We start from the raw sequence: 27,690 nt of genomic DNA on the forward strand, positions 1-27,690 counted from the left end.
TGAAAAATAATATCACAAGGAATAAGTTGAAAAATAATAACACAAGGAATAAATGGAAAAATAATACAGTGGAATAAGTTGAAAAATAATAGCACAAGGAATAAGATGAAAAATAATAACGTGGACTAAGTTGAAAAATAATAACATGAGGAATAAGTTGAAAAATAATAACACAAGGAATAAGTTGAAAAATAATAACACAAGGAATAAGTTGAAAAATAATATCGAGGAATAAGTTGAAAAATAATAACACGATGAATAAGTTGAAAAATAATAACACAAGGATTTAGTTGAAAAATACAAGGTAATTACATTTGACATTTTAGCAGACGCTCTTATCCAGAGTGACTTACAGTTAGTGAGTGCATACATTTTCATACTGGCCACCCGTGGGAATCGAACCCACAACCTTGGCGTTGCAAGCGCCATGCTCTACCAGCTGAGCTACAAGGAGGCCTAATTGAGGTAGATATGTACATATAGGTAGGGATAACGTGACTAGGCAACGGGATAGATAATAAACAGTAACAGCAGCTTACGTGATGAGTCAAAAGAGATTAGTGCAAAAAGGGTCAATGCAGATATTCCGTGTAGCTATTGGTTAACTATTTAACAAACTATTTAGAAGTCTTAGAACTTGAGGGTAGAAGCTGCTCAGGGTCCTGTCGGTTCCAGACTTGGTGCATCGGTACCGCTTGCCGTGCGATACCTCATCCCTCTCTTTCTCAAACTCCACAGTGTATTTGAGTGCATACATAAGTGAATTTGAGTGCAGAGTGACAGGGGAGGGGAGAAGTAGAGAGTCGATTAGGCTTCCTCTGCAGTAATGAATCATGTCAAGACTCAACACTTGACTACCCACTGGAGCCCTACCCACTGGAGCCCTACCCACTGGAGCCTGGCTCTGGCACTCTGCATACCAACTACACACTGACACATACTGTATACCTGCAGCATTGTCACATACTTTAGCATCAACAGGCACATTCAGAGAGCAGGGGACAGCCTCATCTCCCCATCTCTGCAACACTTTATATTACAAGTATGTTTTTTAGTTGAAATAAAATGGTTATGTAATTAGACTAGGTAAACTAATTAAAAACTAAAAAGTACGTAAAACAGTACCCTATAAGTAGAGTTGTGTTTCATGCATTTCTTGATTCCACTTCTACTCCCCCATTAGTACTGTATGGAGGTCAGTAGTGTTCAGTTGTTTATGGGTCATACTGCTGCTAGGTGCTGTTTGCTTGAGTCACAGTAACATTAGCTCATACTGTCATACAATAAACTCAGTGAACCCTGTGTACCCATAGCTGGTATTTCACTGGCACACGTAATAGGCTAATATTTCACTATCCTGCGTAAATGACTCCCATGGACTGTAGCGTATTACTGTAGCTTATTAGGCTTCTGTTTCTCCTTCACTCGCTTTCATGTCTTCCTGACATTTTCCTGGTTCCCATCTGACATTTGACCCCAGCCAGGGGGTCATTACCGTGGCAATAGTGACGTGGTGGGGGTGTATTTATAAAGTGTTGAGTGGAGTATGTGAGGGTGTGCCTTGTGGACATGCTGTGGCCTGTAACAGTCATGGGTTAGGCTATGGTAGAATATGCTAAGTCACTCTCTATACTTTACTACACTGTCCCTTTAACTCTCCCTATCTCACTCTCTTTATCTCTCTGTCTTGCCTTCTCTCTCTCATTCTATCTATTTATTGCTATCATGCTATAAAATCAATTTTGGTATCTCCATATCCTCACTAGTGAGACCATAAGTAATATGTTTAATAAAAGAAACACTCTCATGTACCTTTGACCTCTAGTAGTGCAGAGAGGGAGTAGAGGAGGATGCACTGTAGCAAGTCAATACAGCACAGAGCTATGATGCATACTCTAACAGGGGTTCCCAAACTGTTTCTCTCGGGCCCCCCTTCCGGCATTGGGGAACCCCCCCCCCCCCCCCCCCCCCCCCCAGGCTGGAATGGGCTACAAGACCATCGCCAAGCAGCTTGGTGAGAAGATGACAACAGTTGGTGCGATTATTCGCAAATGGAAGAAACACAAAGAACTGTCAATCTCCCTCGGCCTGGGGCTCCATGCAAGATCTCACCTCGTGGAGTTGCAATGATCATGAGAACGGTGAGGAATCAGCCCAGAACTACATGGGAGGATCTTGTCAATGATCTCAAGGCAGCTGGGACCATACACCAAGAAAACAATTGGTAACACACAACGCCGTGAAGGACTGAAATCCTGCAGCACCCGCAAGGTCCCCCTGCTCAAGAAAGTGCATATACAGGCCCGTCTGAAGTTTGCCAATGAACATCAGAATGATTCAGAGGAGAACTGGGTGAAAATGTTGTGGTCAGATGAGACCAAAATTGAGCTCTTTGGCATCAACTCAACTCGCCGTGTTTGGAGGAGGAGGAATGCAGCCTATGACCCCAAGAACACCATCCCCACCATCAAACATGGAGGTGGAAACATTATGCTTTGGGGGTGTTTTTCTGCTAAGGGGACAGGACAACTTCACCACATCAAAGGGACGATGGACGGCGCCATGTACCGTCAACTCTTGGGTGAGAAACTCCTTCCCTCAGCCAGGGCATTGAAAATGGGTTGTAGATATATATTCCAGCATGACAATGACCCAAAACACACGGCCAAGGCAACAAAGGAGTGGCTCAAGATGAAGCACATTAAATTCCTGGAGTGGACTAGCCAGTCTCCAGACCTTAATCCCATAGAACATCTGTGGAGGGAGATGAAGGTTCGAGTTGCCAAACGTCATGCTCAAAACCTTAATGACTTGGAGAAGATCTGCAAAGAGCAGTGGGACAAAATCCCTCCTGAGATGTGTGCAAACCTGGTGGCCAACTACAAGAAACGTCTGGCCTCTGTGATTGCCAACAAGGGTTTTGCCACCAAGTACTAAGTCATGTTTTGCAGAGGGGTCAAATACTTATTTTCCTCATTAAAATGCAAATCAATTAATAACATTTTTGACATGCGTCTTTCTGGATTTTTTTGTTGTTAGTCTGTCTCTCACTGTTCAAATAAACCTACCATTAAAATTATAGACTGATCATGTCTTTGTCAGTGGGCAAACATACAAAATCAGCAGGGGATCAAATACTTTTTTTCACTCACTGTAGCTCTCTAAGGTATGCAATGACTAACATGACAAGAGGAACTGATGATGCACTACCCAATTTCGAAATTGCACCTTGTGCATTCTACCATTACAACATTCAAGAGCAAGTTTAAAGCCGGACTGAGTTCCTTAAAAAAATATGTATATACTGTCTATAAAAACAATTTCCCCCCCTGCCAACCCCTGCCAACCCCTCGTGACCCCCCTATAGTTTGGGAACCACTGCTCTAACAGATCAGTGTCATTCTGATGGATGGCCACATCTGAGTGGGTGTGTGCATAGATCTTAGTCATTTTCATCTCATTGTGATTTGTTTGTGTGGGTGTGTGTGTGGGTGTGTGTGCAAGTGTGTGTGTGTGGATCAGGCATTGAAAGACAATCTCTCACATGCTGCCTTGGCATGCCATCCATTGGCATGTCTCACCACAAATCAACAATCACACACATTACACACATCACGCCTACTTCATGTAACACACACATACACATCACAGATCACACATCTCCAACCTCACATATCACACAGGTGTCTCTAGTCACAACCCTTGGGGTAAGAAGAAGGAGAGGGGGGAGATTGAGGGGAGGAGGAAAAAAGAGAGGGGTGGAGATTAAAAGGCTTTGTGAGAGACAGAGAGAGAGACAGATAAACTCCCTTATCTACTGGGTGAAATACCACAGTGTTCCATCACAGCAGCAAGATTTATGACATGATGCCACAAGAAAAGGGCAACCAGTGAAGAACAAACACCATTGTAAATACCACCGATATTTATGTTTATGTATTTTCCCTTTTGTACTTTAACTATTTGAAATGTCTCTATTCCTTTGGAACTTTACTGTTCATTTTTTATTGTTTGTTTCACTTTTGTTTATTATCTATTTCACTTGCTTTGGCAATGTAAACATATGTTTCCCATGGCAATAAAGCCCTTTGAATTGAATGTTATTGATATTGACAGAGAGAGACAGAGAGAGAGAGAGACAGAGAGAGAGAAATAGGGGGAAAGAGGAAGAGGGCTATATATTGTAGTGACAGAAAGAAATATAGGGCAACAGAGGAAGATAAAGAGATCAAAGGCAGAAAGAAGGAAGGGTGAGGCTGGGGGCGAGAGGAGATGATGACAGCTACATATCAGACAATTGTTTTTGTAGATATGGGCCACGGCAAGGACATTTGGGGAGAAAGGCATGCAAAATGTGATCTAACGCAATCCCATGTCTTTTTTTATTTTCTCTAAAATAATGAAGGTGTGTGTCTCTGTCTGTCCATCTCTCCCTGCAGATAAGCATTGTCAGCCAGCTGCTGAAGCACAGAGCAGACCCAACTCTCCTGAACTGCAACCAAGACAAGCCCTCAGGTATAACACACTGACATACACACACACTCAATTTAAGCATGTGGTATTGGAACAAATAAATTACTTTTGATTGGTCCAGCTGAGCTGTGTCTGCCTAGCCTACTGTTCCAGTGATCACTCTGATAAAACAGATCCAACACACACAACCTAACCCATTCATTTCCACAAGCCTGTGTGTGTGTGTGTGTGTGTGTGTGTGTGTGTGTGTGTGTGTGTGTGTGTGTGTGTGTGTGTGTGTGTGTGTGTGTGTCTGTGTGTGTGTGTCTGTGTGTGTGTGTCTGTGTGTGTCTGAGTGTGTCTGTGTGTGTCTGTGTGTGAGTGAGAGCGTGCGGGTGGAGGTTATATGTCATTGCCCCATGAGGACAAGCTCATCCATTAACCAAACATAAAATTAACACTTCACACTCTGCCTGATTCTTTCTCTGGACACACACACACACACACACACACACACACACACACACACACACACACACATACACACACACACACACACACACTGAGAGAATAAAGGTGTTCAGAATTAATCATCAGAGCTGATTTGATTAATTCCATAATGGGTAGAATATCATTACTCAAGTGCATTATCTTTCATTTATGTATAGAATCAGAAGAGACTATCAGAGCATGTCCACACTAACATAATTCCTTCTCATTTAATCTAAGTGTGTGTGTATGCATGGGTGCCTATGTGCCGTGTGTGTGTATGTGTGAGGAGTTGAGAGACAGCTCCTTGCCGCTGTTTGAAATAACACACAGACACTAGAGCTCATTTGGGTTCTATTTCCTCTGTCTACAGAGATGCATCTATTAACAGACACTCTCCTGCTGATACTGATGTTTTCCTTACCTGTCTGTTCCCCTGGGCTCCCTAGCTGAACAACACTAGCATAAAACTCCACAGGGGAAAATATACTTTGTTCTTTGAGCTGCTGTGGACTAGGTCTGTGACGATACCATTATCAAATTATTTTTTATATGGCAAAAATGAAAACACATAGCAGACCAAACTCTTTGGTCCTTAAAAACCTGCTGTATGTAAGATATTGTGTGCTATAGCTTGGAAAATAAATAAATAAATGATGTTTGTTTCCAACATTAGGGCTGTTTTTCTAAAGAAGTAAAATCAGCTTTGTCTTTTGTTCCCTTGCCACGATACTAACTAGTATCGCAATACTGGTATCGTTCCTGCCCTACTACGGACAACATACTACAAGAGCTGCTTCTTAGCAACCAAATGGGTTAGCAGAAATGCCACAGCAATGTTGAAGTGTAATGCCTTTGAAACCCTCAGAGAATGGAAAATGAAACTTTCTAATTGTAGTGAGTAATGTAAAGACTGTCCAAAGCGTTGAACGTCAGTGTACCTCACTTGTGGAAGCAGAGGAGGAGAGAGACTCATGTTCTCCATACCGACCTCCCAATCATAGTGTGAGATACTGTAGGCCTATTAGAGCCTCCTCCTTACTCCACCCATCCCCTAGTGTAATCACACCACACACTCCCTCTAGCAGTAATCAATAGTCCATTGTAACCATTGTCCATGTAAGCTTAACTTAGGGATAGATGTTACACCCCAGGGAGACAGAGAGGAGAGAGAGAGAGAGAGAGAGAGAGAGAGAGAGAGAGAGAGAGAGAGAGAGAGAGAGAGAGAGAGAGAGAGAGAGAGAGAGAGAGAGAGAGAGAGAGAGAGAGAGAGAGAGAGAGAGAGAGAGAGAGAGAGAGAGAGAGAGAGAGAGAGAGAGAGAGAGAGAGAGAGAGAGTCTAGGGGGTTGTCATTCTCTATGAAATAGTAGAGGGGATATAGCCGTACTCCTCCCCTGTGCCCTTTTAGACCTCATTAAAGACTGAGGGTATCTTAACTCCCCCTGTCTCTGAAGCTCAGATGGATCAGTCCTCCGTGGGGTTCGCACTCTGCACAGGCACATCCATATGGATGTGAGGGGGGTCAGTTTTTTAGGATGAAGCCCTTGGTGAATTAGCCTAGAATGATTCAGAGCTTTGGATGGTACGTCTATATTACTTGTCATTAATGTTCAACGTATTGATCTTGGAGGACATTGTATGTTTTTTGGTTGATTGGCTGGTGTCCAAAGTCAATGTCTATGCAACATTCCACATCTTTGCTAGGTAGAGGCTAATTTAAAGCCCCCTTTTGTACTGAAAGTAACCATCAGTGACTTAAATGTCTTATGACCACTATAATTAAAGTGATGCTCCAGAGCTTTTGTATCATTTCAGCCAGTAATATTGAAAGTAGTGCTCACGAGCCAAAACGGGTCCCTGAAAATTGTGTATTATGTCATCAATTTCTTATGATATGTTACCTTTTATTTTTTTGTTGCAATTCGTATGATATGTTACTAATTCAAATTCATACAATATGTTATGAATTTATAAGTTCTTAAGATCCCAGACTGCTTCTTTAAGCAAGTTTATATACCACAAACCTCTGATGTGCCATTATGCTATTATAAACTGGTTACCAACATCAATAGAACAGTAAACAAGTCTTTTTGAGTCATAGCCGTGGTATATTATTGTCTGATATACACAGCTAAAATGCTGTTTCAGCCAATTAGCATATAGGACCCAAACTACCCAGTTTATAATGCTTACTAACTAATACATCTGTAACAGTCTGACAGAGAGGTGAAAACAGTCTTTCTCATTGTTAACTCTTAGTGGTTACCCTCTTAACCCCCTTTGCTCGCTGTCCTGGTTACAGCCATAGCAGCATCCGACCCCATCATGGCTATGCTGCTGAGAGCAGAGGAATGCTGGGTAGAGAGACTGAAGGACCCCTCTGTCCCCCCGCCCCCTACAGACGAGCGCTACGATGGAGGCGCACACGACCACACCATCCCCGTCAAGAACCTGTGAGTTTTTATTATCAATTCATTAAATGATCAAATGACCTCACTTATCTATATTATGCATTAATTATAATTTAAGTGTGTTTCAATATCAGTATTCAAAGCAAATGATACCCTTAGTAATCCTGTAACCCCCGCCCCTACCCTGTAGCACCCCCCTATCCATGTCCCTCTCTAAGAGGGACAGTCTGTTGGAGAAGTGTGCCATGTTCAGGGAGGTGGGAGTGGGGCTGAGCAGACAACTCTCACTGGACAGCGGTCTGAACGGACCTATAGCACCCAGCAAACTGGAGCAGGCAAGTACACTCAACATCTGCACTACAACAAAGTGTACACTCAATATGTGCACTACTGCTATATACGTCACATCTCTACTACAGAACATTTTACACGTACAGTATGAGAAAGTGTGCACATGCACCAAATCCATGTGTGGTTGCTATGGTAACCTGTGTGGTGTTGTGTTGCAGGTGAAGCTGATGCCTCCGGCGCCTAATGATGACCTGGCGTCTCTCAGTGAACTCACAAACAGTAGCCTGCTCTACGAGATGCAGAAACGCTTTGGCAATGACCAGATTTATGTAGGTAGAACACACACACAAACATGCACACAAACATACACAAACACACACACACACACACACACACACACTCACTCACACATGGACACACTGACATACAATTGGAGTGATGTATTGATCCTGAGATGTCAGCTTGGACAATGGGCAGTCTTTCCCCTTGACTGTGCCCAGATTCAGAGCTGGGGAGGGAAACCAGCACCCTCTGCCCAGCAGGCCAGTGACAGAGATGGGTGTTATTGCCAGTGGCTGGGACAGGGGTGGGAGTCCTGTTTTTTGGTTTCTCTGTTGCCAGGCCAGGCAATGGTAACTGTGCTAGTGCGAGTTGTAGGGGTGGTACGCTCTTTGAGTCAGTCTTCCAACCCCCTCTCAGCTCTCTGTTCTGGGACAGTGGCTGTTGTGTGAGGGGTTTGTGTGGGAGGTCTGGAAGGTGGCCCATGAGACTCACTGTCTGCTGGCCAGGGACTTTGAGCCATGGCTGGGGGATGAATATAACCACTAAGAGCCACATGTACACGCACAGATACACAGACACCCACATTAATACACAAATTCACACACACACACACACACAAAAGAGAAATGTCCTATGTTGGAGAATCAATGCTGGTTTGGTTCGATGGAAGAAATCCATGACTGCATTTATGAGAAATACTGTACATCCCTGTTCCTTTTGGTTTCAGGTCAATTTAACCACTTTCATTGTCCCCATCTCCCTGAGTCTATTGCCTGGTCTATAGCTTAGCATGAGGGACTGTGCTGTATAAAGACTGGAGCCAGATCAATGTGGAACAGCCTGGTTATTCTCATCACTATGTGTGAAGAGGCTTCAATAGCCTGTTGTTACTGAACTACAGATGGGGAAGAGACTGGCTGGTTGGATATGGAGGGGAGGGAAGAGGGAAGGAGGTAGATTGAGAGAGGACAGAGAAGAGGGGGAAAGAATGAGATGAGGAGAAGAAAAGAAAAAAAGAGATGATGGGTAAAGTTAAGGCGATTGGGTGAGGAGAAGGTTGAGGATGAGGAGGAGGAGGAGGAGGAAGAAGAGAGCATGGAGCGAGAAGGAGGAGGAGAAAACGAGAGAGGAGCATGAGGTGGAGGAGGGAGAGAGAGAGAGGAAACCAGGGAGAGAGGGAAGAGATGGAGGAGAGGGAGGACAAAGGCATTGTAATGGTCCATATGCTCCCCAGCAGGGTGGTCAGAGACTGGGACTTTGATGACGGCTCCAGCCTGCTGCTTTGTACTGGGATGGAGGGATGGTACACAGCCAAGCCCAGAGACTGGAGGAGAGGACAGAGGGTTGTGGGAGGGATGCATGACAGTTGGGAGGATCTGATGGTGGTTGTGGGGGAGTGTAATTTGAGTTTTGGTCTTGATCCTACTATACGAGATTGAGAGCATTAAAGTTACCCTCTGGCACAGATCTAGAATCATCTAACCCTGCCATTAGGGGTTAAAATGCAAAACTGACCTTAGAACAGTTTCTGGGGGTAACATTGAAGCTCATTAACCTTCAGCCCAGGCCTGAGGACAGGCAGAGCAGCATGTTAGCGTTTTAGTGATAACACATCCTATTCAGCCCCAGCAGGGCACTCCGAGGGGACAGAGCGTTTAGCAATTAGCCAACCTCAGGGTATGTGTGTGGGAAGGAGGGCTAGCAACTAGTAACTGTACACTAGTAGGGGTTAGGGTTTACTGTATGTCTCAGTCAGAGGAAGGGATTTTGGCTGTTAGTAGCCTATCTAAACAGCCTCAGGGTCTGTGCGTGGGAAGAAGGAATATCTATTGAAATAGAAGAAGAATACCTGTCTATCTCCGTGCAGTTTTTGCTATTTCTGTTTATAAAAGGGGGTTTGGTGGTAATGTTGTTTAAGTGATTTGCAGCGTTAATTGCCGTTAAATGTCAAGTTGATGACATGTCGCATTGATTTTGCAAACGCTGACAAGGACTGATGTCCGAGCAGACCACTATTTGGCAACATATTCTATTCATATGTCTCAGCCATATCCCCTGAAGCTCATTACATTAACGTTGTTGACTATGTTTTCCCTGCCTTTGAGTAATTTGAGTTATCATTAGAAAAGCATTTCTTACCTCTATTACACTTCCTTGTTCTCCAGGGGTTGCTCAGGGCTTGCCAAGGCGCATGCATGCACCAGGAGCGTGTATTTGGGAATGAGCATATCCATCTGCCGCGGCAGTGGGGGAGAATGCTTTTGAGAAGAGTTTTTAATTCTCATAATAGTGTTTGTTGTCATGTTTGCCATAGCACTAGTGCTGACACAGGCCTCTCCCATCCCTCGGTGTGTTTGGGGAAGGGATTTAGTTAGTGCTAAGGTGACCTTCAGGCTCTGTGAAAGGGATGGGGCTTTGTGCTTCAACATTAAAGACGGTATGGGTCTATATGGACTTCTGTGTTTACCCCAGGAGTTTAGTGGCTGGTAGTTTGACCGTGCTTCAGGTCAAGACAAGATGCCTCAACGCCAATATATCAGGATGAGATGTATACCCCTGATGTTACAATATTTCAACTGTAATAATCCATTATTTTATGGACGAGATGCACTTCACTCACTGTATGTCTCTATGGTTAAAGAAGTAATGCAAATCCTTTTTTTTTCAGACCTACATCGGGCACATTCTCCTCCTGGTCAATCCTAACAAAGAGCTCCCCATCTACTCTACACTGGTGAGCACACATTATACAGTAACCAACAAGATCTCATAGTTTCCTTTCGAAATTCGACGTATTATGGATGAACGTCTATTTTTGACACATTAATTCTGGGTGGTTACAGGGTTAATTCCATGTGGTTACAGGGTTAAAACAGAAACAACTCAAAGGTTAACAGTTTAGGCATTAATTCCTAGTGGTTAAGGTTAGGCCGATGGTTTGGGGAAGGCTCTGCAAACCAACTGACTTCATACCATCAAGTGTCATCAAGTATTCTCACGACTTGCTAGAGCATTGTAAAATGCCATAGCGCAGTGGTCTGAGCAGCGTGCTTCAGATCCGAGCATCATGAGTTTGTGCCCAGTGCTGGGATTTTTTATTTAAAAAAAAAAGATTGCACCAAGGAAGGCATACTGTATATCGACGTTGGTCTATTTCTAGTGGTTAGGCTGACAGTAACACATACAGTACATTTTCTCTTTATTTTCCTCTAGCTAGGGTGTAGCTTTATGTTTTTTATTTGTATATCCTCTATAATGTATCTTGTCAAAATAACACAGAGAATATGTTAACAGTATGTGGTGTGTGTGTGTGTATTGAGTTTCCTGTTGTGTGTATAATTAGTGTATTATGAATGGATGAAATGGGGCTTGATGTGGTCCATTAATAATGCAGTCTTCCTGTCAGTGATACACAGTGGAGGGCTGACTCTGCACTATACACTAGCCAGGCCAGGGAGAGATCCTGTTCAGAAACACACACACACACACACACTGTATATCTGCTGGGCCGTAGCCTAGACAGGCATTTATGTAATGCATACACATATCTTACTCTATCAGACATGCATTTACATAACGCTGACAGAAACATGTCTCTTTCAGTCAAGTACACATCTAATCCCTCTTAGCTATGTCTGACACAGGTTTAATCTATATTAGGCTATGTTTGCCGTACCTCACATGTGGTGTATTTGCCATACCATGCCTTGTGTGTCTACAATAGCAATGACAGCTGAACAGTCACATTAGTGGGACAAGCTGTGCTCACTGGCTGAAGAAATACAATATGACAAGATGACCATCATCACTCAGCCCACTGCCCTAATGGCAACTGAGAGATTGCCCATGAAACGGGGGTTTAGGAGGTGTGTGTGTGTGTGTGTGTGTGGAGGGGGTGGGGTACCTCTAGCTTGGTTCGGACAGATGCCAGTTCCATCGCCCCCCATATCTGTACCTAAAATCTGGCAGAATTGAACACACACCCAGGTCTTGCACACACACTCCACCTGAGAGAGTGAAAGAGACATATGTCACAACATGTGTGATCTGCTGCTAACAGGCTGTCACCCTCTGATGTCTGTCTCTCTACCCCCTCCACCAAAAACACCCCCCTTCCTCTCCTCTCCTCCCCTCCAACACCACACATCTGCTGGGTGATGGGGCAGACATTTGGGGTTGGGGACTGCCTGGGGCTTGATTGAGTCTGACTTGAGAAAGGGATCAGAGGCTGGGTTTGGTACTGTGGCAATGGCTGGGAAGGGTAGTGTGTTATTTGAAGCTGGGTTTTGGGGGGGTTGCTGGACTGGGGAACGGGTTTTTAGGGGTAGGGTTTTTGGGGCTGGGATGGTATACGGAGCTTATGGGCATTGGATATAGTGTTTGATGTGTCTCAGGCTTGTACAGGAGTGGAGAGAAGCCACGCTGTAACGGTACATGATTAGTGCCACAGAGACCCTTGAAACATACTACACCAGGTGTGGGGGAGGATTTAATCGCTGTTATGTAAGGCTTCAGGGCAATATGTAGGTGTGTGTGTTCTCTGTATGGCAATCAAGTGGCAGGGTGGCAGATGTGTATATTTTCTGTGTGTATTTTCTATTTTTTTGCCCGTCTGATCTCAGTGAAAGTCAGTCAGTCAGACACAGCCAAGCCCAATGTCAGCATTCAGCTATTAGTCTATTGGATGTTCTGCTAAATCAATGTGTTCAGTCAGTGGTACAGGCCGAGGCATGGCACACAATGTGTACTACTGTTTATATCTATACAGTGCAGCCTATGAGAATAGATTAGTTTAACACTAGTAGACTAGCAGCATGAAACAGTCTTTGAAACACTGCCTTTTAAAACTCCACCTCAACACACTGAGTCAGACAGTTTCCACTAACCACTAATTGCTCTGTGTGTTTCTGACTGTCTTGGTTTTTACGTGGCCATAGTACAGGACTGGTGAGTGGTAAGCCACACTTTGTCAGAGTGCTGTGTTACACGCACACACCAGAGGAGGCTGGTTGGAGGTGCTATAGGAGGACGGGCTCATTGTAATGGCTGAAATGGAATAAATGGAACGTTATCAAACACATCAACTTATGGAAACCACAAACTTGACCAATAATTCAATTCCAGCCATTTCAATGAGCCCGTCCTCCTATAGCTCCCCTCACCAGCCTCCTCTGACACACACACTTGTAAACGTATACCCAAGTTAGATCTGTGTAAGGATGAACCCAAGTGGTGTGCGTGTGGACATGTGTGTCAGTGTGTTATGTAACAATGGGCTTTAATTATTCTCTCTAAGTAACTGTTAAGGAGTATAACACTCATATTCTCTCTCTATCCCTCTTTCTCTGTCTCTCACGCTCTCTCGCTCTGTCAGGTGAGTCAGTTGTATCTGAGTTCTTCTGGGCGTCTGTGCTCCTCTCTGCCTCCTCACATCTTCTCCTCAGCAGAGCGGGCTTACCACATGATGCTGCAGGAGCGACGCCCGCAATTCTTCATCCTCAGGTACACACAGAAAGAGAAAAAACACACACATTCAAATGCATGCACAGATGCGCACACACACACACACACACACACACTCACTAAATACATGCCAATATCGCCTCTGTGAGAAAGCATTAGTATTTAATTCAGTTCTGAAACCCTACCTCTTTGAAGAGTATCTTAAATAACTCTCATGCCCCCCCCCCCACCCCTTTTCCTACTAGCACTGACTTTGCTGATAAATACTTTGTTGAGGGAAAATGTACTTGACATGATTGCAATATGTTTTTGTCTCACCTAGATGAATGCACTAATTGTAAGTCGCTCTGGATAAGAGCATCTGCTAAATGACTCAAATGTAAATGTAGATCATTAACTCAGCATCAGTAAATTATTTAGAGTAGGTGAATGTTGAGGTGAGGACCACTGCCCAGTTTGTCCAAACCCACCCCTGCAGGTCAGTTAAATGCTCCCAGAGAGATTAATGAGCCTTAGTCTCAGCCCAGACCTGTTAAATGATCGCAGAGAGATGAATGGCTCTGGGGGCCTGGCTGGATGGAGGCAGCTTCCTGATTGCAATTAAACCCGTTATGGCTCTCCACCGACGTTCACGCTGAGTCGTAGCAGATCTGGCAGCGAGTTAATGCACTTTGGCCGCTGGCTATTCATCACACACATGCACACGCACAAACACACACACACACACACCTCATATGCAGTCTTCCATGCTCCACTGGGCTGGAGGCAGTCAAAATGTTAGGTGCCTCAGGGGCAGGGTACCTACACAATCATATACATTCAGTACACATGATCCCTGGAGGCCAGGGTATAGACACATACCCAGAAGCACAAAACGCCCTTCAATTCTAATAAAGCCCTGTAAATGAAAAGAGAGGTAACCTGCTGTGTTCACACTCTTAGCAGGGTCATTAATAGGAGGACAAAATCACATACACACACACACACATACACACAGCGCTGTCATTAGTTGGGGCTTAAATTACCTTCTAAAGCCATCTGCTAAGTGTAACATAGCTGGTCTCTGCTCTGTGTGTGTGTGTGTGTGTGTGTGTGTGTGTGTGTGTGTGTGTGTGTGTGTGTGTGTGTGTGTGTGTGTGTGTGTGTGTGTGTGTGTGTGTGTGTGTGTGTGTCTGTGTCTGTGTCTGTGTCTGTGTGTGTGTGTGTGTGTGTGTGTGTGTCCAAGTTGTGCAGTTAGACAGATCTTACAGTATGTCCAACTGTTAGTTTAAGTCCCCCATGGAGCAGAGTAATGTAGTTCGCCACAGTCAACCTTACCGGATTGACGTCAGTGAGATGCCAGTGGGTGGATCTACCTAACCTGAATGACTTCAGTGAGATGCCAGGTGGATGGATCAACCTAACCTGAAAAATCTCAGTGTTCTGCCAGGTGAATGGATCAACCTAACCTGAATGACCTCAGTCAGATGCCAGGTGGATGGATCAACCTAACCTGCATAACCTCAGTGAGATGCCAGGCGAATGGATCAACCTAACCTGAATAATCTCAGTGAGATGCCCAGTGGGTGGATGCTAGATGAGCACCTAGATGAAGAGTACACATGACCATGAGCTCCACTTGCCATCTCCACTAACCCAAAGAAACTTCCACAGGTCTTCACTTTCAGTGTCCTTCACTAGAATAAAGAAAGAAATGGAATAACAAAATGTTTCTAAAAAGTCACAGAGCATTATAGCCATAGGCTAGGTTGATATGATAGTGTCCACTCGATAAACAATACCATTGTAATGGCTAGCTGCAGGATTGTAAACAGAGGAGTGAATGGGATGGGGGGATGTCAGGCGGGTGGGGGAGTGTGACGGAGGTGACAGATAGTATTCTAGGCTACACCCTGATTACTCACGCCACTCGACACACCCATTCATCTGAGACCAGGAACAATATGGACACTCATGGACATACTCAAAGACACATATATTCACACCCTTGCATGAACACACACAGACACAAACAACTGTCATTTGTATTGCTACTTATGTCTAATCACCCTTACTACCTTAACAAGCCTATATCTCTTCTCTCTCTCTCTCTCTCTCTCTCTCTCTCTCTCTCTCTCTCTCTCTCTCTCTCTCTCTCTCTCTCTCTCTCTCTCTCTCTCTCTCTCTCTCTCTCTCTCTCTCTCTCTCTGTGTTTCTCTCTCTCTGTGCAGTGGGGAGAGTGGTTCTGGGAAGACAGAGGCTTGTAAACACATAGTGAGACACCTGGCAGTGAGGTCCAGCCCCAAAGGCTTCTCTCTTGAGCCCAGGATGAAGCATGTGAGTCTGGGTTACCATTTACATACAGAGCCCCTGACCCTGATTGTCCTAAAAAGATGAATCCACTCTTGGAGGACAATGTAAGTTGAATAGAAAATGACAGACAGACTAGCTCAGTGGGTGTTCAGTCCAGTGTTACAGAGTCCCTGTTGTGTAGTGGTTTGAGATATGGATTCATGGACCAAATGATCTGTGTTAGCGCACTGGTCTTTACATCAAACCCCTAGGTTTTTACAGGTTCCTTTATTTCCTTGATAGCCATCGCTAGGTTCTGTATGATGACTCAGGCCCATTGTGTTTGTGATTGGCCCATTTGTCCCTGAGAGAAAGCCATAGCATCTAAATGCTGTCGGTTCTCTTATGACTCCTCTCACCTCGGACGGTGAGACAGTGAGATGTGCTCAGCGATCGTTTCTGGCAGTGGACTCAAAGCATACTGGTGAGACCCATTGAAGGAGAACATAGAGGAGTACAATGGGACACAAAATTACCATAGCAACCATTATATGAAAAGCCGTTATGATTAGGACATTGTGTGAGAATGTTTTATATGCAGTGATCAATTGCAATGATATGGTATTAAACCAGTCTTGTCTGGAAGCAGCGGATTAAAAGAGCCCTTTAGTATGAGCATGGACTACTGCATTCAACCTTACATAGACATTTTTTCAGAAATCTAATGGTTTTCTTGTTGTCTAGCATGCTAGGGAAGTATTATTACACTGAATGACTGAAGATGAACACTTTCTTGCTATTTTATAGTCCTAGCAGTGCTCCTTATTATAAACCAAACACCTTTTCATTAGACTTATTGTTATGACCTTAACATACATAGCACCATTGTTGAACAGGGAGGAGAGAAAAGCTCTTGCTTGGCTATAGTGGAGCTGTATCTACATAGATGAAGTCATGGGTTGGTGCTAGATAACATATCTGGGTCAACACTTAGAGAGCACAGAGTGACAGATGAGTGTGACAATCAGTCAGTGGGGCTATATTGTCCCATGGTGAAGAGATGTCGAATTGCGACAGTCAGTAATTCACACTCATGCACCTGCTTCAGTAAACTTCAGTGAATCAAATTACCTAGGTATATTAGTTCACATTAACAAATTGTGCATCTATGAACATGCCATCACCAATGCATGTCTTAGCTGTATAAAAATTTATTCTCTAAAAACATAATGAATATGTCCAGCCCAGAAAGTGTCACTTTCTGGGCTGGACATATTCATAATGTTTTTAGAGAATACATTTTTATACAGCTAAGACATGCATGGATGGTTGTATTGTACAGTATATTACACTGTCTCTCTCTATATTATGTGGTGGCTTATAGGTGAACTGTATCCTGGAGGCATTTGGTCATGCCAAGACTCCCATGAATGACAACTCCAGTCGCTTCATCAAACTCCTCAGCCTGCAGTACTGTGACAAGAGAAAGACACTACTCAGAGGTACACACTACTACACCTTTACTCAGGGGGTTGTTCTATAACTAACAAAGGGACTTACTAACTACACCACTCAATGTCTACTCAGATGAATACACCACTACACCCTCATAGCAAAGATTTGTATAACTAAACCAAGATAGACCACAGCCTGTCATTTCCAATGGAAACAAATGAGTCATAGTGGGCAGAACAAGCTAGGAGGCGGGCAGAGCCAAGCACGAGCTTGCGAGATCCTATTGGCCCGTTCTAGCATGTATCTGTATATTTCTGTTAGGGAACGCCTACTCTGTGAAGTGCGCGTGTGCAATAACTCAATTCGCCTTTGCACTCCTTCAAAATAATGTGATTTTTTAAAACTTTGGCAAAGGGTAAAGTCTACAAACCTTAGTTCAATCATAACAGATTCTAGTTTTGGGAACAGAAAACTGTATTGAGATAAAATGTTTCATCGATGAGAAAATGTGCAGAATGTTGGACAAAATACATCTCCTTCCATCTTCTCCCACTGCCGGCCACTGGGCTTCCTCTCACCTACCATTTTTGATAGTGAGTGGAAACGCCAAGCGGATGCTTCACATTTATACATCCAGTGAAATATCTGTCTCATTGTTCTATCTGTGCTCATAGGGTCCATGTACTTGTAGTAATTAAAAGGCATTTTGATGTATGGCCAGCAGGGGGGAGTATAACTCTATGAGTAAACCTGTCAGGCTTCAATGTCTGTCATTCCTACTGAACCACATTGAGACAGATACATTGATTTACTCATACGTAATGGCAGTGTATGAAATATGAATTTGACTTAAGGACACTCAGGTTTTTTGTTTGATAATTTGGTCTGTGTCCTGTTTTTAAGAATCTTGAGAGTACACATTGGTATCTTAATGGATAATTATGTTAAGATTATCATGTGTGCGTGTAGGTTTATAGGTGTTTTTACAGTAGGTGTGTTCCTGTACTACTGGTTACATATGGTTTAAAGTTTATTGACAGAGCATGTGTTATTATGTGGATTACATTTGTGTGTGTGTGTGTGTGTGTTTAGCACGGATATACACATACATGTTGGAGAAGTCCCGTGTGGCCTACCTGCCTCGTCAGCAACACAACTTCAACATATTTTACCTGATGGCTGAGGGCCTGTCGCCTGAAGAGAAGAGTGCCCTGTACCTCAACAACATCCTGTCTCACAGGTCTGTACCTCAACAACGTCCTATCTCACAGGTCTGTGCCTCAACAACGTCCTGTCTCACAGATCTGTACCTCAACAAAGTCCTGTCTCACAGGCCTGTACCTCAACAACGTCCTGTCTCACAGGTCTGTGCCTAAAAAATGTCCTATCTCACAGGTCTGTACCTCAACAACGTCCTATCTCACAGGTCTGTACCTCAACAACGTCCTGTCTCACAGGTCTGTGCCTCAAAAACGTCCTATCTCTGTGGTCCTCAGCTGGTAGAGCACATTTACATTTACATTTTAGTCATTTAGCAGACGCTCTTATCCAGAGCGACTTACAGTTAGTGAATACATATTTTTTTTATACTGGCCCCCCGTGGGAATCGAACCCACAACCCTCGCATTGCAAACACCATGCTCTATCAACTGAGCTACATCCATGCCGGCCATTCCCTCCCCTACCCTGGACGACGCTGGGCCAATTGTGCGCCGCCCATGAGTCTCCCGGTCGCGGCCGGCTGCTCGAACCAGGATCTCTAGTGGCACAGTTAGCACTGCGATAAAGTGTCTTAGACCACTGCACCACTCAGGAGTACGGCGCTTGTAACGCTAAGGTAGTGGGTTCGATCCCCGGGACCACCCATACACAAAAAAAATATGTATGCACGCATGACTGTAAGTCGCTTTGGATAAAAGCGTCTGCTAAATGGCATATTATTATTATATTATATTATTATATTATAGGTCTGTACCTCAACAACGTCCTATCTCACAGGTCTGTACCTCAACAACATCCTGTCTCACAGGTAATAAGGCCATGCAGATTACAGTAATATAGGAAGATATACACATACACGCCATCCCTTCCTCTTGCTAGCAGGTGACTGAGGGGGGGAAATTCACATATTTCTGCCTCTCACCCAGATTGACCCCATTTCCTTCCCAAAATGTTAAAACATTTTACAAACTCAGCATGAGAGTGAGTGAAAGAGTTACCAAACATGAGTTACCAAACATGTTTGGTAACTCTTTCACTCTCATGCTGAGTTTGTAAAATGTGTGTGTGTGTGCGTGTGTGTGTGTGCGCGTGTAATGCGTGACAGTATTCCATGAACCCCCCCTGGAAAGTCTGTCTGATATCCAGTGACCTGGATGGGGGTTTTGGAGCCTGGTAAACACGCTATAGCCTCTGATTCAATGCTGCGAGTGCGTGATCAAAAGCCCTCCGATACTAGCCCATTTGGGGACCCCTTCTCTCTCCCCCCTCCCCACCCTCGCTTTCTCAGCAGGAGATTGCTCTGACTGGTTAAAAACTACTCAGCTTGAGAATACCTGCTCAACCACCATGCTTTAAATGACTTTTTGACATGCTCTAAAAATATGCTTTTTTGTTTCAGGGTACCATATTATGTCTGTAGTCCCTCAGTGATATCTAGTCAGTGCGGTCTGTAGTGTGAACTCTCTCCCTGGTTTCTGTCTGTCTGAGTGTTGTTCCCTGCTGCTCTTCTCTGTAGTGTAGTTGATCATGTCTGTGGTGTATAGTATGATAGCTGTCTCTCACTGGTCTCTGTCTGTGTCTATCTAGGTACCTGAGTGCAGGTGTTCCAGCAGGAGACTCCCCTCCTGTGGCCTCAGCCTCAACTCAGAGTAGAAACTGTCTCATTGCAATCAAACAGGCCCTCAGAGCACTGGGCTTCAACAAACTGGTACGATAACACACTGTGTGTGTGCGTGCGTGAGTCTGCATGTGTTATTTGCCACACATATGGCTGTGTGTATGTCTATGAGTCTATAGGGTCAGTTGGTACCAGAGGTGGTTGGTGGGAGGAGCTACAGGAGGACAAGCTCATTGTAATGGCTGGGATGGAATTAATGGAATGGAGTCAAACATGTAGTTTATCTATGTTTGATGTGCTTAATACCGTTCCATTTATTCAATTCTAGCCAATAAAATGAGCCAGTCCTCCTATAGCTCCTCCCACCAGCCTCCACTGGTGGGTACACATACTGTAGCTTGTGAGCAGGGTTGGACATTAAGAATGTCTATTTCTCCAGCCATGTTGGCTGGTGGTCACACAGTGCATTTGGGAACAGTAAAAAAAAAAAATCCAAAGCCCACATGTTTAAATTGGTCGAATTGACAAGAAAGGCTACTAAAGTGTGACGTTGTCCTAGATTTTATTTGCCAGTTACATCAGTTTGTTCACACGCTAGGTTGTTTTTCAATGTTAGTTTGAGTTTTTCACACACTAGGTTGTTTTTCAATGTTAGTTTGAGTTTGCTGCAACTGTCTGCTGCTAGGAAGACATAGCAAAGCAAGTGCCCAAGTTACCACGGTAACGGCCCGTCCCTTAAAAGGGCAGCTGAAAATGTTTCTCACACCTAATGATTGTGCTTGATTGAGCATGGATCACTCCCAAAAACTTTTATTCATGAATATTGTTTTCCTAGATTTATCTATGTGCTTCTACAGTACCTTTCTACTTAGGAGCACATCATGAACTCCTTGTAAAAAATGTCAGCATAGGGCCCTGAACTCTAATAATAAATAAGCCGTATCACTCAGCATTTTGTGGCAGGGCAGGCACTTTGTTGATTCTTGATGTTCAGTTGTAGAACAGTTTATATGTTTGTAACATAAATTGGTTAAAATATGCAGATCATAAATATGAAATGAAATGAAGCAATATACCACATTACTTCTTAATAGTAATACTTTTCTTGTTTTTGAAACATTACAAAGCATGCTCATCTGTTTTTTTGTTGTTGTAATTTTGATGTAATTATGGTGAAAACAATATTTTGATGGGTAAAAAATGTAATCTACCTGCCAAGGTGGCTGGTTGACCAAAAAGTTAATTTCCCACCCTGCTTGTGAGCATGCTTGCATGTGATGGTCATGTGGGGTTCTGCATGTTAGTATACTAGCTATACGTACAGACTGTACTGTACTGTACCTTGTCTGGTGTGTGTGTACAGAATGAGTGTTCTCTGCACATTATCACAGTCTATGTATAGGCTGCAGTCAGCATCTGTCAGCACTGAGTGACCACCAAGTCAGCTTTTAATCCCTCCCACAGCCAGCAGCCGATACTGTAGGAGGGAGGAGGGGAGGGGGTGATGGGGGCAAGAGTACTTCCTGAGAGAGAGACTACCCATCGGTGCCTCCCTAAGCTCTCATTGGGGATGACTCATGAAGAACCTCAATCGCTCCTTTCTCTCCCACTCTCTTTCTTCTCCTCTGCTACTGCAGTGTCAGACAGAGACTAATAACACTGTTTATCTCACTGAAACAGCTCCTATAACACACACACACACACACTGTCCAGTAGGGTTGAAGGGTCTGGGTTGGGTAATGGGGGATACCATTAATCGTCCTCTACTCAAGGACAGAGACAGAGAGAGAGAGCGAGAGAGAGAGAAAGAGAGAGATAGAGAGAGAGAGAGAGAGAGAGAGAGAGAGAGAGAGAGAGAGAGGTGGGGGGGGAAGGTTATAGAGGGATCAGAGGGAGGAGGGATAAAGAGGGGAAAGGAGAGGTTAGATAAGGAGATCGGAGAGAGAGGAGAGGTTTAGGGATAAGGGGGAGAGGGATTCAGGGGTTTGGAGAATATATGTTCGCTCAAAAGATGGGAGTTGACTCTTTGGGAGGAGACTAGGGGGTGGGGGTTTACAGTAAAAATAAAATAAATTGGTCATTTAGCAGACGCTCTTATCCAGAGCGACTTACAGGAGCAATTAGGGTTAAGTGCCTTGCTCAAGGGCACATCGACAGATTTTTCACCTAGTCGGCTCGGGGATTAGAACCAGCGACCTTTCGGTTACTGGCACAACGCTCTTAACCATTAAGCTACCTGCCGCCCTATATGTATGATTTCACAACTTCATGAATAAAAACAATAACACCTCTCTCTCTCTCCTTCTCTCTTCCCCTCCTCCCTCCACACCGCCGCATCTCTCTCTCTCTCTCTCTCTCTCTCTCTCTCTCTCTCTCTCTCTCTCTCTCCATCAGGAGGTGGACAGTGTGTTTATGCTGCTGTCAGTGGTGCTGCAAGTTGGGGACCTGAGCTTCATATCACTGACAGATGCTGAGACCGCCTACCCCTCCAATCTGCAGCTGCTGGAGCGAGGTCAGCATCACCCCCGTCACGTGACCTGGGCCAACACTATGCACTGACACCAGGCTGACAGCAGAGGGAGAGGGGAGGGGAGGGGAGGGGGGGGGTGGGGGGGGGTGGAGCGCTACGCAGTAGTAATTGTGTCACTATCCATCTTCTTGTTTACATCAGCTTTGCTGCAGTCTCCTCCTTGCACTCTCCTCCCCTCCCTGTTCTCTCGCTCTCCTCCCACTCTCTCTCTCTTTCTCTCTCTCTCACACACATACACACACAGACTCTCTCCCATTCTGTTATATATTTGCTGTTGGTGTTTCAGCCAGTCTGCTATAGTCACCTGTTTGGTGAGCGAGTCCTGTTCCCTCTCATGCTGTTACCATTGTGAGAAGAGGACCCATTACCCATTTACATCACATTTACATTTACGTCATTACATTACACAACACAACTACACACATGTGTTACCCTGACCTCACAGAGAGGGTAGACAAATGATGTCATCCCCCACACCAAAACAGGGCCCTCTCAAGGAGACGTGAGGTCATTGGGATTCTGAGTTCCTGTCACCCTGTTTTTGTGCTCGTTCATATGCCCTGAGTCCAGGGATGACTAAGCGCTGCCAGCCTATAAGTGGTGATGAGTTTTAGCGGAGATCGACTCGTCATGTCAGCTCAGTGATATCAGAATTAATCATGTAGGCTGGATCGAGAAGTGTTGCTTTGTTCAAAACAACTGGGAACTGGGAACTCTGAAATCTCCGACTTCCGACTTCAGTGTGTTCGAGTTGTCTGGGAACTCAGAAAAAAATGAGCTCCGACTGGGAAAAATAGTTTTGAACGGTCATTGAACTTGGAATTCCAAGTCGGAAACTCGGGCATCACGCTAGAGCTCCGACTTCCCGACCTGAAATCACTGACGTCATGATTTGACCTAGTTTTTTTTCAGAGTTCTCAGTTGTCTTGAAAGCACCATCAGAACTAGTCAGAGTGTGACACGTCATATTTTAAACTGTTTTTGTCTCTCTGTGAGTGACTGAAGGTTAGGCTTGAACTGAGTATGACCTTTTCACCCCCTCCCTATCTCTGTTTTCTGTTCTTTTATCACTTTACTTATTCACGTTCTCTTTTCTCTCTCTCTCTCTTACTATTTTTTCTATTTTTCCCCCTTTCTGTCTCTCCAGTGTCTGGAATGCTACAGGTGTGTTCTGATGACCTGAGTTCTGCCCTCACCTCTGATGTGCAGTACTTCAAAGGTAATCACTCACCCTCTGTCCTCATCATTTCCCCAAACATTGACTTACTTCACAATACCCCAAACATACCTCCCATCTGTAAGATTTCTATGGTAACAGTTTGGATGTCAGGCCCAGGTCACCATGGTGTCTACCCTCTTGTTTCCTTCAGGTGATGTCATCACACGGCGCCACACGGTGGAGATGTCACAGCACTTCAGAGACCAGCTGGCTAAGGCCCTGTACGGACGCCTCTTCAGCTACCTGGTCAACAACAGCAACTACTACCTACAGGGACAGGACGACAGCACGGGGTAGGGCTACGTGTGTGTGTGTGCGTGTGTGCGTGCGTCTGTCTGCATGTGTATCACAGATATGTAAATTTTTCATTGTAAACACTACAAGGAATTTATTGACAGCCAGCACAGATACCCATTAAAACCCCTCTGTCATATGTCCATCATCACAGACTCAACAACAGCACATACAAGCCCGTCAGAAAGACAACACTGATACTATCACTCATAACATATTGTTTACACTGGAGAGTTGGAATAGTTTACATTTTATGTACTAAAACACGCAGAGTTGACTTGGAGGCCACACACACGCACGTACACACAGACACACACACACACACACATACACACAGCATTGAGGTGGAGGCCAGTGGATCCTTGGTCTTGGTGTGTTGATGTTTTTCAGCCTCATCGTCATGTCAGATAAGCACTATTATCTTCTGGAATGTGTTATTGCATTGACAATCTCTCTCTCTCTCGCTCACTCACTCAGTCTCTCACTCACTCACTCACTCACTCACTCACTCATTCACTCACTCACTCACTCACTCACTCACTCACACACACAAACACATCAACCAAAATATGAAATAATTAAAATATATACAGTGCATTTGGAAAGTATTCAGACCCCTTGAGTTTTTCCATATTTTGTTATGTTACAGCCTTATTCTAAAATGAATCAATAAAAAAAAATATCCTCCTCAATCTACACACAATACACCATAATGACAAAGAGAAAACGTTTTCTTTAAATATATATTAGCTCCGAGACAGGATTGTGTCGAGGCACAGATCTGGAGAACGGTACCAAAACATTTCTGCAGCATTGAAGGTCCCCAAGAACACAGTGGCCTCCATCATTCTTAAATGGAAGAAATTTGGAACCACCAAGACTCTTTCTAGAGCTGGGAGCCTGGCCAAACTGAGCAATCGGGGGTAGAAGGGCCTTGGCCAGGGAGGTGACCAAGAACCCGATGACAGAACTCCAGAGTTCCTCTGTGGAGATGGGAGAACCTTCCAGAAGGACAACCATCTCTGCAGCACTCCACCAATCAGGCCTTTATGGTAGAGTGGCCAGACGGAAACCACTCCTCAGTAAAAGGCACATGACAGCCCACTTGGAGTTTGCTAAAAGACACCTAAAGGACTCTCATCTGGTCTGATGAAACCAAGATTGAACTCTTTGGCCTGAATGCCAAGCGTCACGTCTGGAGGAAACCTGGCACCATCCCTATGGTGAAGCATGGTGGTGGCATCATCATTCTGTGGGGATGTTTTTTAGCGGCAGGGACTGAGAGACTAGTCAGGATCGAGGGAAAGATGAACGGCGCAAAGTACAGAGAGATCCTTGATGAAAACCTGCTCCAGAGCGCTCAGGACCTCAGACTGGGGTGAAGGTTCACCTTCCAACAGGACAATGACCCTAAGCACACAGCCAAGACAACGCAGGAGTGGCTTCGGGACAAGTCTCTGAATGTCCTTGAGTGGCCCAGCCAGAGCCCGGACTTGAACCCGATCGAACATCTCTGGAGAGACCTGAAAATAGCTGTGCAGCGACGCTCCCCATCCAACCTGACAGAGCTTGAGCGGATCTGCAGAGAAGAATGAACGAAAATCCCCATATACAGGTGTGCCAAGCTTGTAGCGTCATACCCAAGAAGATTCAGGCTGTAATCGCTGCCAAAGGTCCTTCAACAAAGTACTGAGTAAAGGGTCTGAATACTTATGTAAATTTGATATTTCCGGTTTTTATGTTGAATACATTTACAAAAAAATCTAAAAACCTGTTTTTGCTTTGTCATTATGGGATATTGTGTGTAGATTGATGAGGGGGGAAAAAAGCAATGTAATCAATTTTAGAATAAGGCTGTAATGTATCAAAATGTGGAAAAAGTCACGGGGTCTGAATACTTTCCAAATGCACTGTATATACTTGAGCGAACACACACCCTTTTCCATTCATACTAGCCACACCACTCCAAATCAAACATTCATACAAACAGAGACATACACCAACCTGGCCTCTGAGGATGTGTCACACTGTGTATGAATTCCTTCTCTGATCTTTCCCCTCCTCCATACCTCTCCCACAGAGATCCTGCCCTTGAGATTGGAATCCTGGACATCTTTGGATTTGAGGAATTCCAGAGGAATGGATTTGAGCAGGTACTTTAATTTCACAACACACACATTATTTCACAACACACACATCCCCCCACACCTCCTATTATATGTGTGTTTCCACTCCTTCCAATCTTGTTGAGTCTTATTCTATGGCTCTAGTATGCCTGATGTATTCTCAAGTCAAAGACATAGAGCGAACGTCAAGGCCAGACTGAGCTACTGTCATCTTTTGTTGCTGTGGAGAAGGTTTTAGAGGTATCAACCAGCTAACTGTATACCAGGTCTAGGTTAACCCTTTCAGACCAGAACAACAGGGCAGTGTTTATTTTATGGTCCTCTGTAGCTCAGTTAGTAGAGCATGGTGCTTGCAAAAGCCAGAATAGTGGGTTTGATTCCCAGGAACACCTGTATGCATGACTAAAAGTTGCTTTGGATAAAAAATAGTCTGCAAAATGTAATATATATTAACATATAATATGATTGCATTGCTGATTCAGTTGTATAGTGATTATGTGTGAGCTGTAGTGTTTCTTACAGTAAATTAATGAGATGAGGTATGTTATTATTCAGTGCTCTGATGTCGTCCTGTCCTCAGATGAACTGTGGGCCTAATCCCCTGGATTACGGCCACAACAAATAGCCTGTATGTGTTAATGATTCACAACAGCATTTTATTGTCACTGCCCATGTCTTTCTTTCAGCCATCTCTCGCTCCCTCTGTTCTCTCGTTCATAAATCGTGTGTGTAAAGCCTTGGTCTCTAGGTCTTATGGACTTCTCCTCTGTATGAACAAGGATCAGAGAGTTTAGCTGGCAGTCTCAATATCACTGTGTGTGTGTGTTGGAAGTGGTAAGATGTCAATTGCTTTTCTCTCAGAATGTTCTTTAATCCGAGCGGAACATTGGAGGTGTTCAAGCAAATAAGTGATTACCCATGCTGCCCTGGGCCACACTCCCCTTGGGACCACCCCTGATCAAACCGTGTGTTTGTGTGTGTTTGTGTTGGAAGTGGTAAGGTGTCAATTGCTTTCCTCTCAGGATGTTCTTTAATCCGAGCAGAAGAGGGGGATTCACTGATCTAACCAGAGCGAGAGAGCGAGAGAGCGAGAGAGCGAGAGAGCGAGAGAAAGAGAGAGAGAGAATGAAAAGATAGAGACGGGTAGACATTTATTGGGGATTAAACATCCCTCTTCTCCCATTCGGCCACTTCACCCCCATTCCTCCCTCATCCCTCCTTCCCCCAGTGTGTTCCAGTGTTCAGGTCCATGTTTGAGGAGACCCTGTCTGTTATTGAAGACAGCTAATCACTAGATTACACATTACACTCTGGAGAGATAGGGGAGGGGCAGGTGCCAACTAAACAAGCAGGATAATTTACAGTGTGCATGGCACACACACACACACGATGCACACACACACCGATCAGGGTCATTAATGTGGCCTGGGCTTGTTAATTAGAGTTTGTTCATCAGAGCTGTATTGTACCTGCTAAGCATTTCCTTAATGAGCTCATGCTTTACAGACATCAACATCTGCTGGGACTGACTGACTGACTGACGCTGTCATATACGGCACTTAAGGACA

The 27,690-nt window shown here is 44.4% G+C and overlaps 1 protein-coding gene across 1 annotated transcript in view; it reads left to right on the forward strand.

The window, feature by feature from the left end:
- myo16 (myosin XVI) overlaps positions 1 to 27,690 on the forward strand; it is a gene marked incomplete at both ends in the record, with an annotated part of 152,201 nt that overhangs the window by 67,240 nt on the left and 57,271 nt on the right. Inside the window, 14 exons of the mRNA XM_084161983.1 lie at positions 4,440 to 4,515; positions 7,244 to 7,394; positions 7,543 to 7,687; positions 7,862 to 7,972; positions 10,594 to 10,659; positions 13,300 to 13,427; positions 15,599 to 15,704; positions 17,044 to 17,161; positions 18,207 to 18,354; positions 19,923 to 20,043; positions 22,348 to 22,465; positions 23,631 to 23,702; positions 23,854 to 23,995; positions 26,077 to 26,149. Coding sequence (XP_084018109.1) covers positions 4,440 to 4,515; positions 7,244 to 7,394; positions 7,543 to 7,687; positions 7,862 to 7,972; positions 10,594 to 10,659; positions 13,300 to 13,427; positions 15,599 to 15,704; positions 17,044 to 17,161; positions 18,207 to 18,354; positions 19,923 to 20,043; positions 22,348 to 22,465; positions 23,631 to 23,702; positions 23,854 to 23,995; positions 26,077 to 26,149 — 1,575 coding nt within the window. The remainder of the gene's footprint in view (positions 1 to 4,439; positions 4,516 to 7,243; positions 7,395 to 7,542; positions 7,688 to 7,861; positions 7,973 to 10,593; positions 10,660 to 13,299; positions 13,428 to 15,598; positions 15,705 to 17,043; positions 17,162 to 18,206; positions 18,355 to 19,922; positions 20,044 to 22,347; positions 22,466 to 23,630; positions 23,703 to 23,853; positions 23,996 to 26,076; positions 26,150 to 27,690) is intronic.

This window comes from Coregonus lavaretus (assembly GCF_964263955.1).
Source record: "Coregonus lavaretus genome assembly, chromosome: 5".
Lineage (NCBI taxonomy): Eukaryota > Metazoa > Chordata > Actinopteri > Salmoniformes > Salmonidae > Coregonus > Coregonus lavaretus.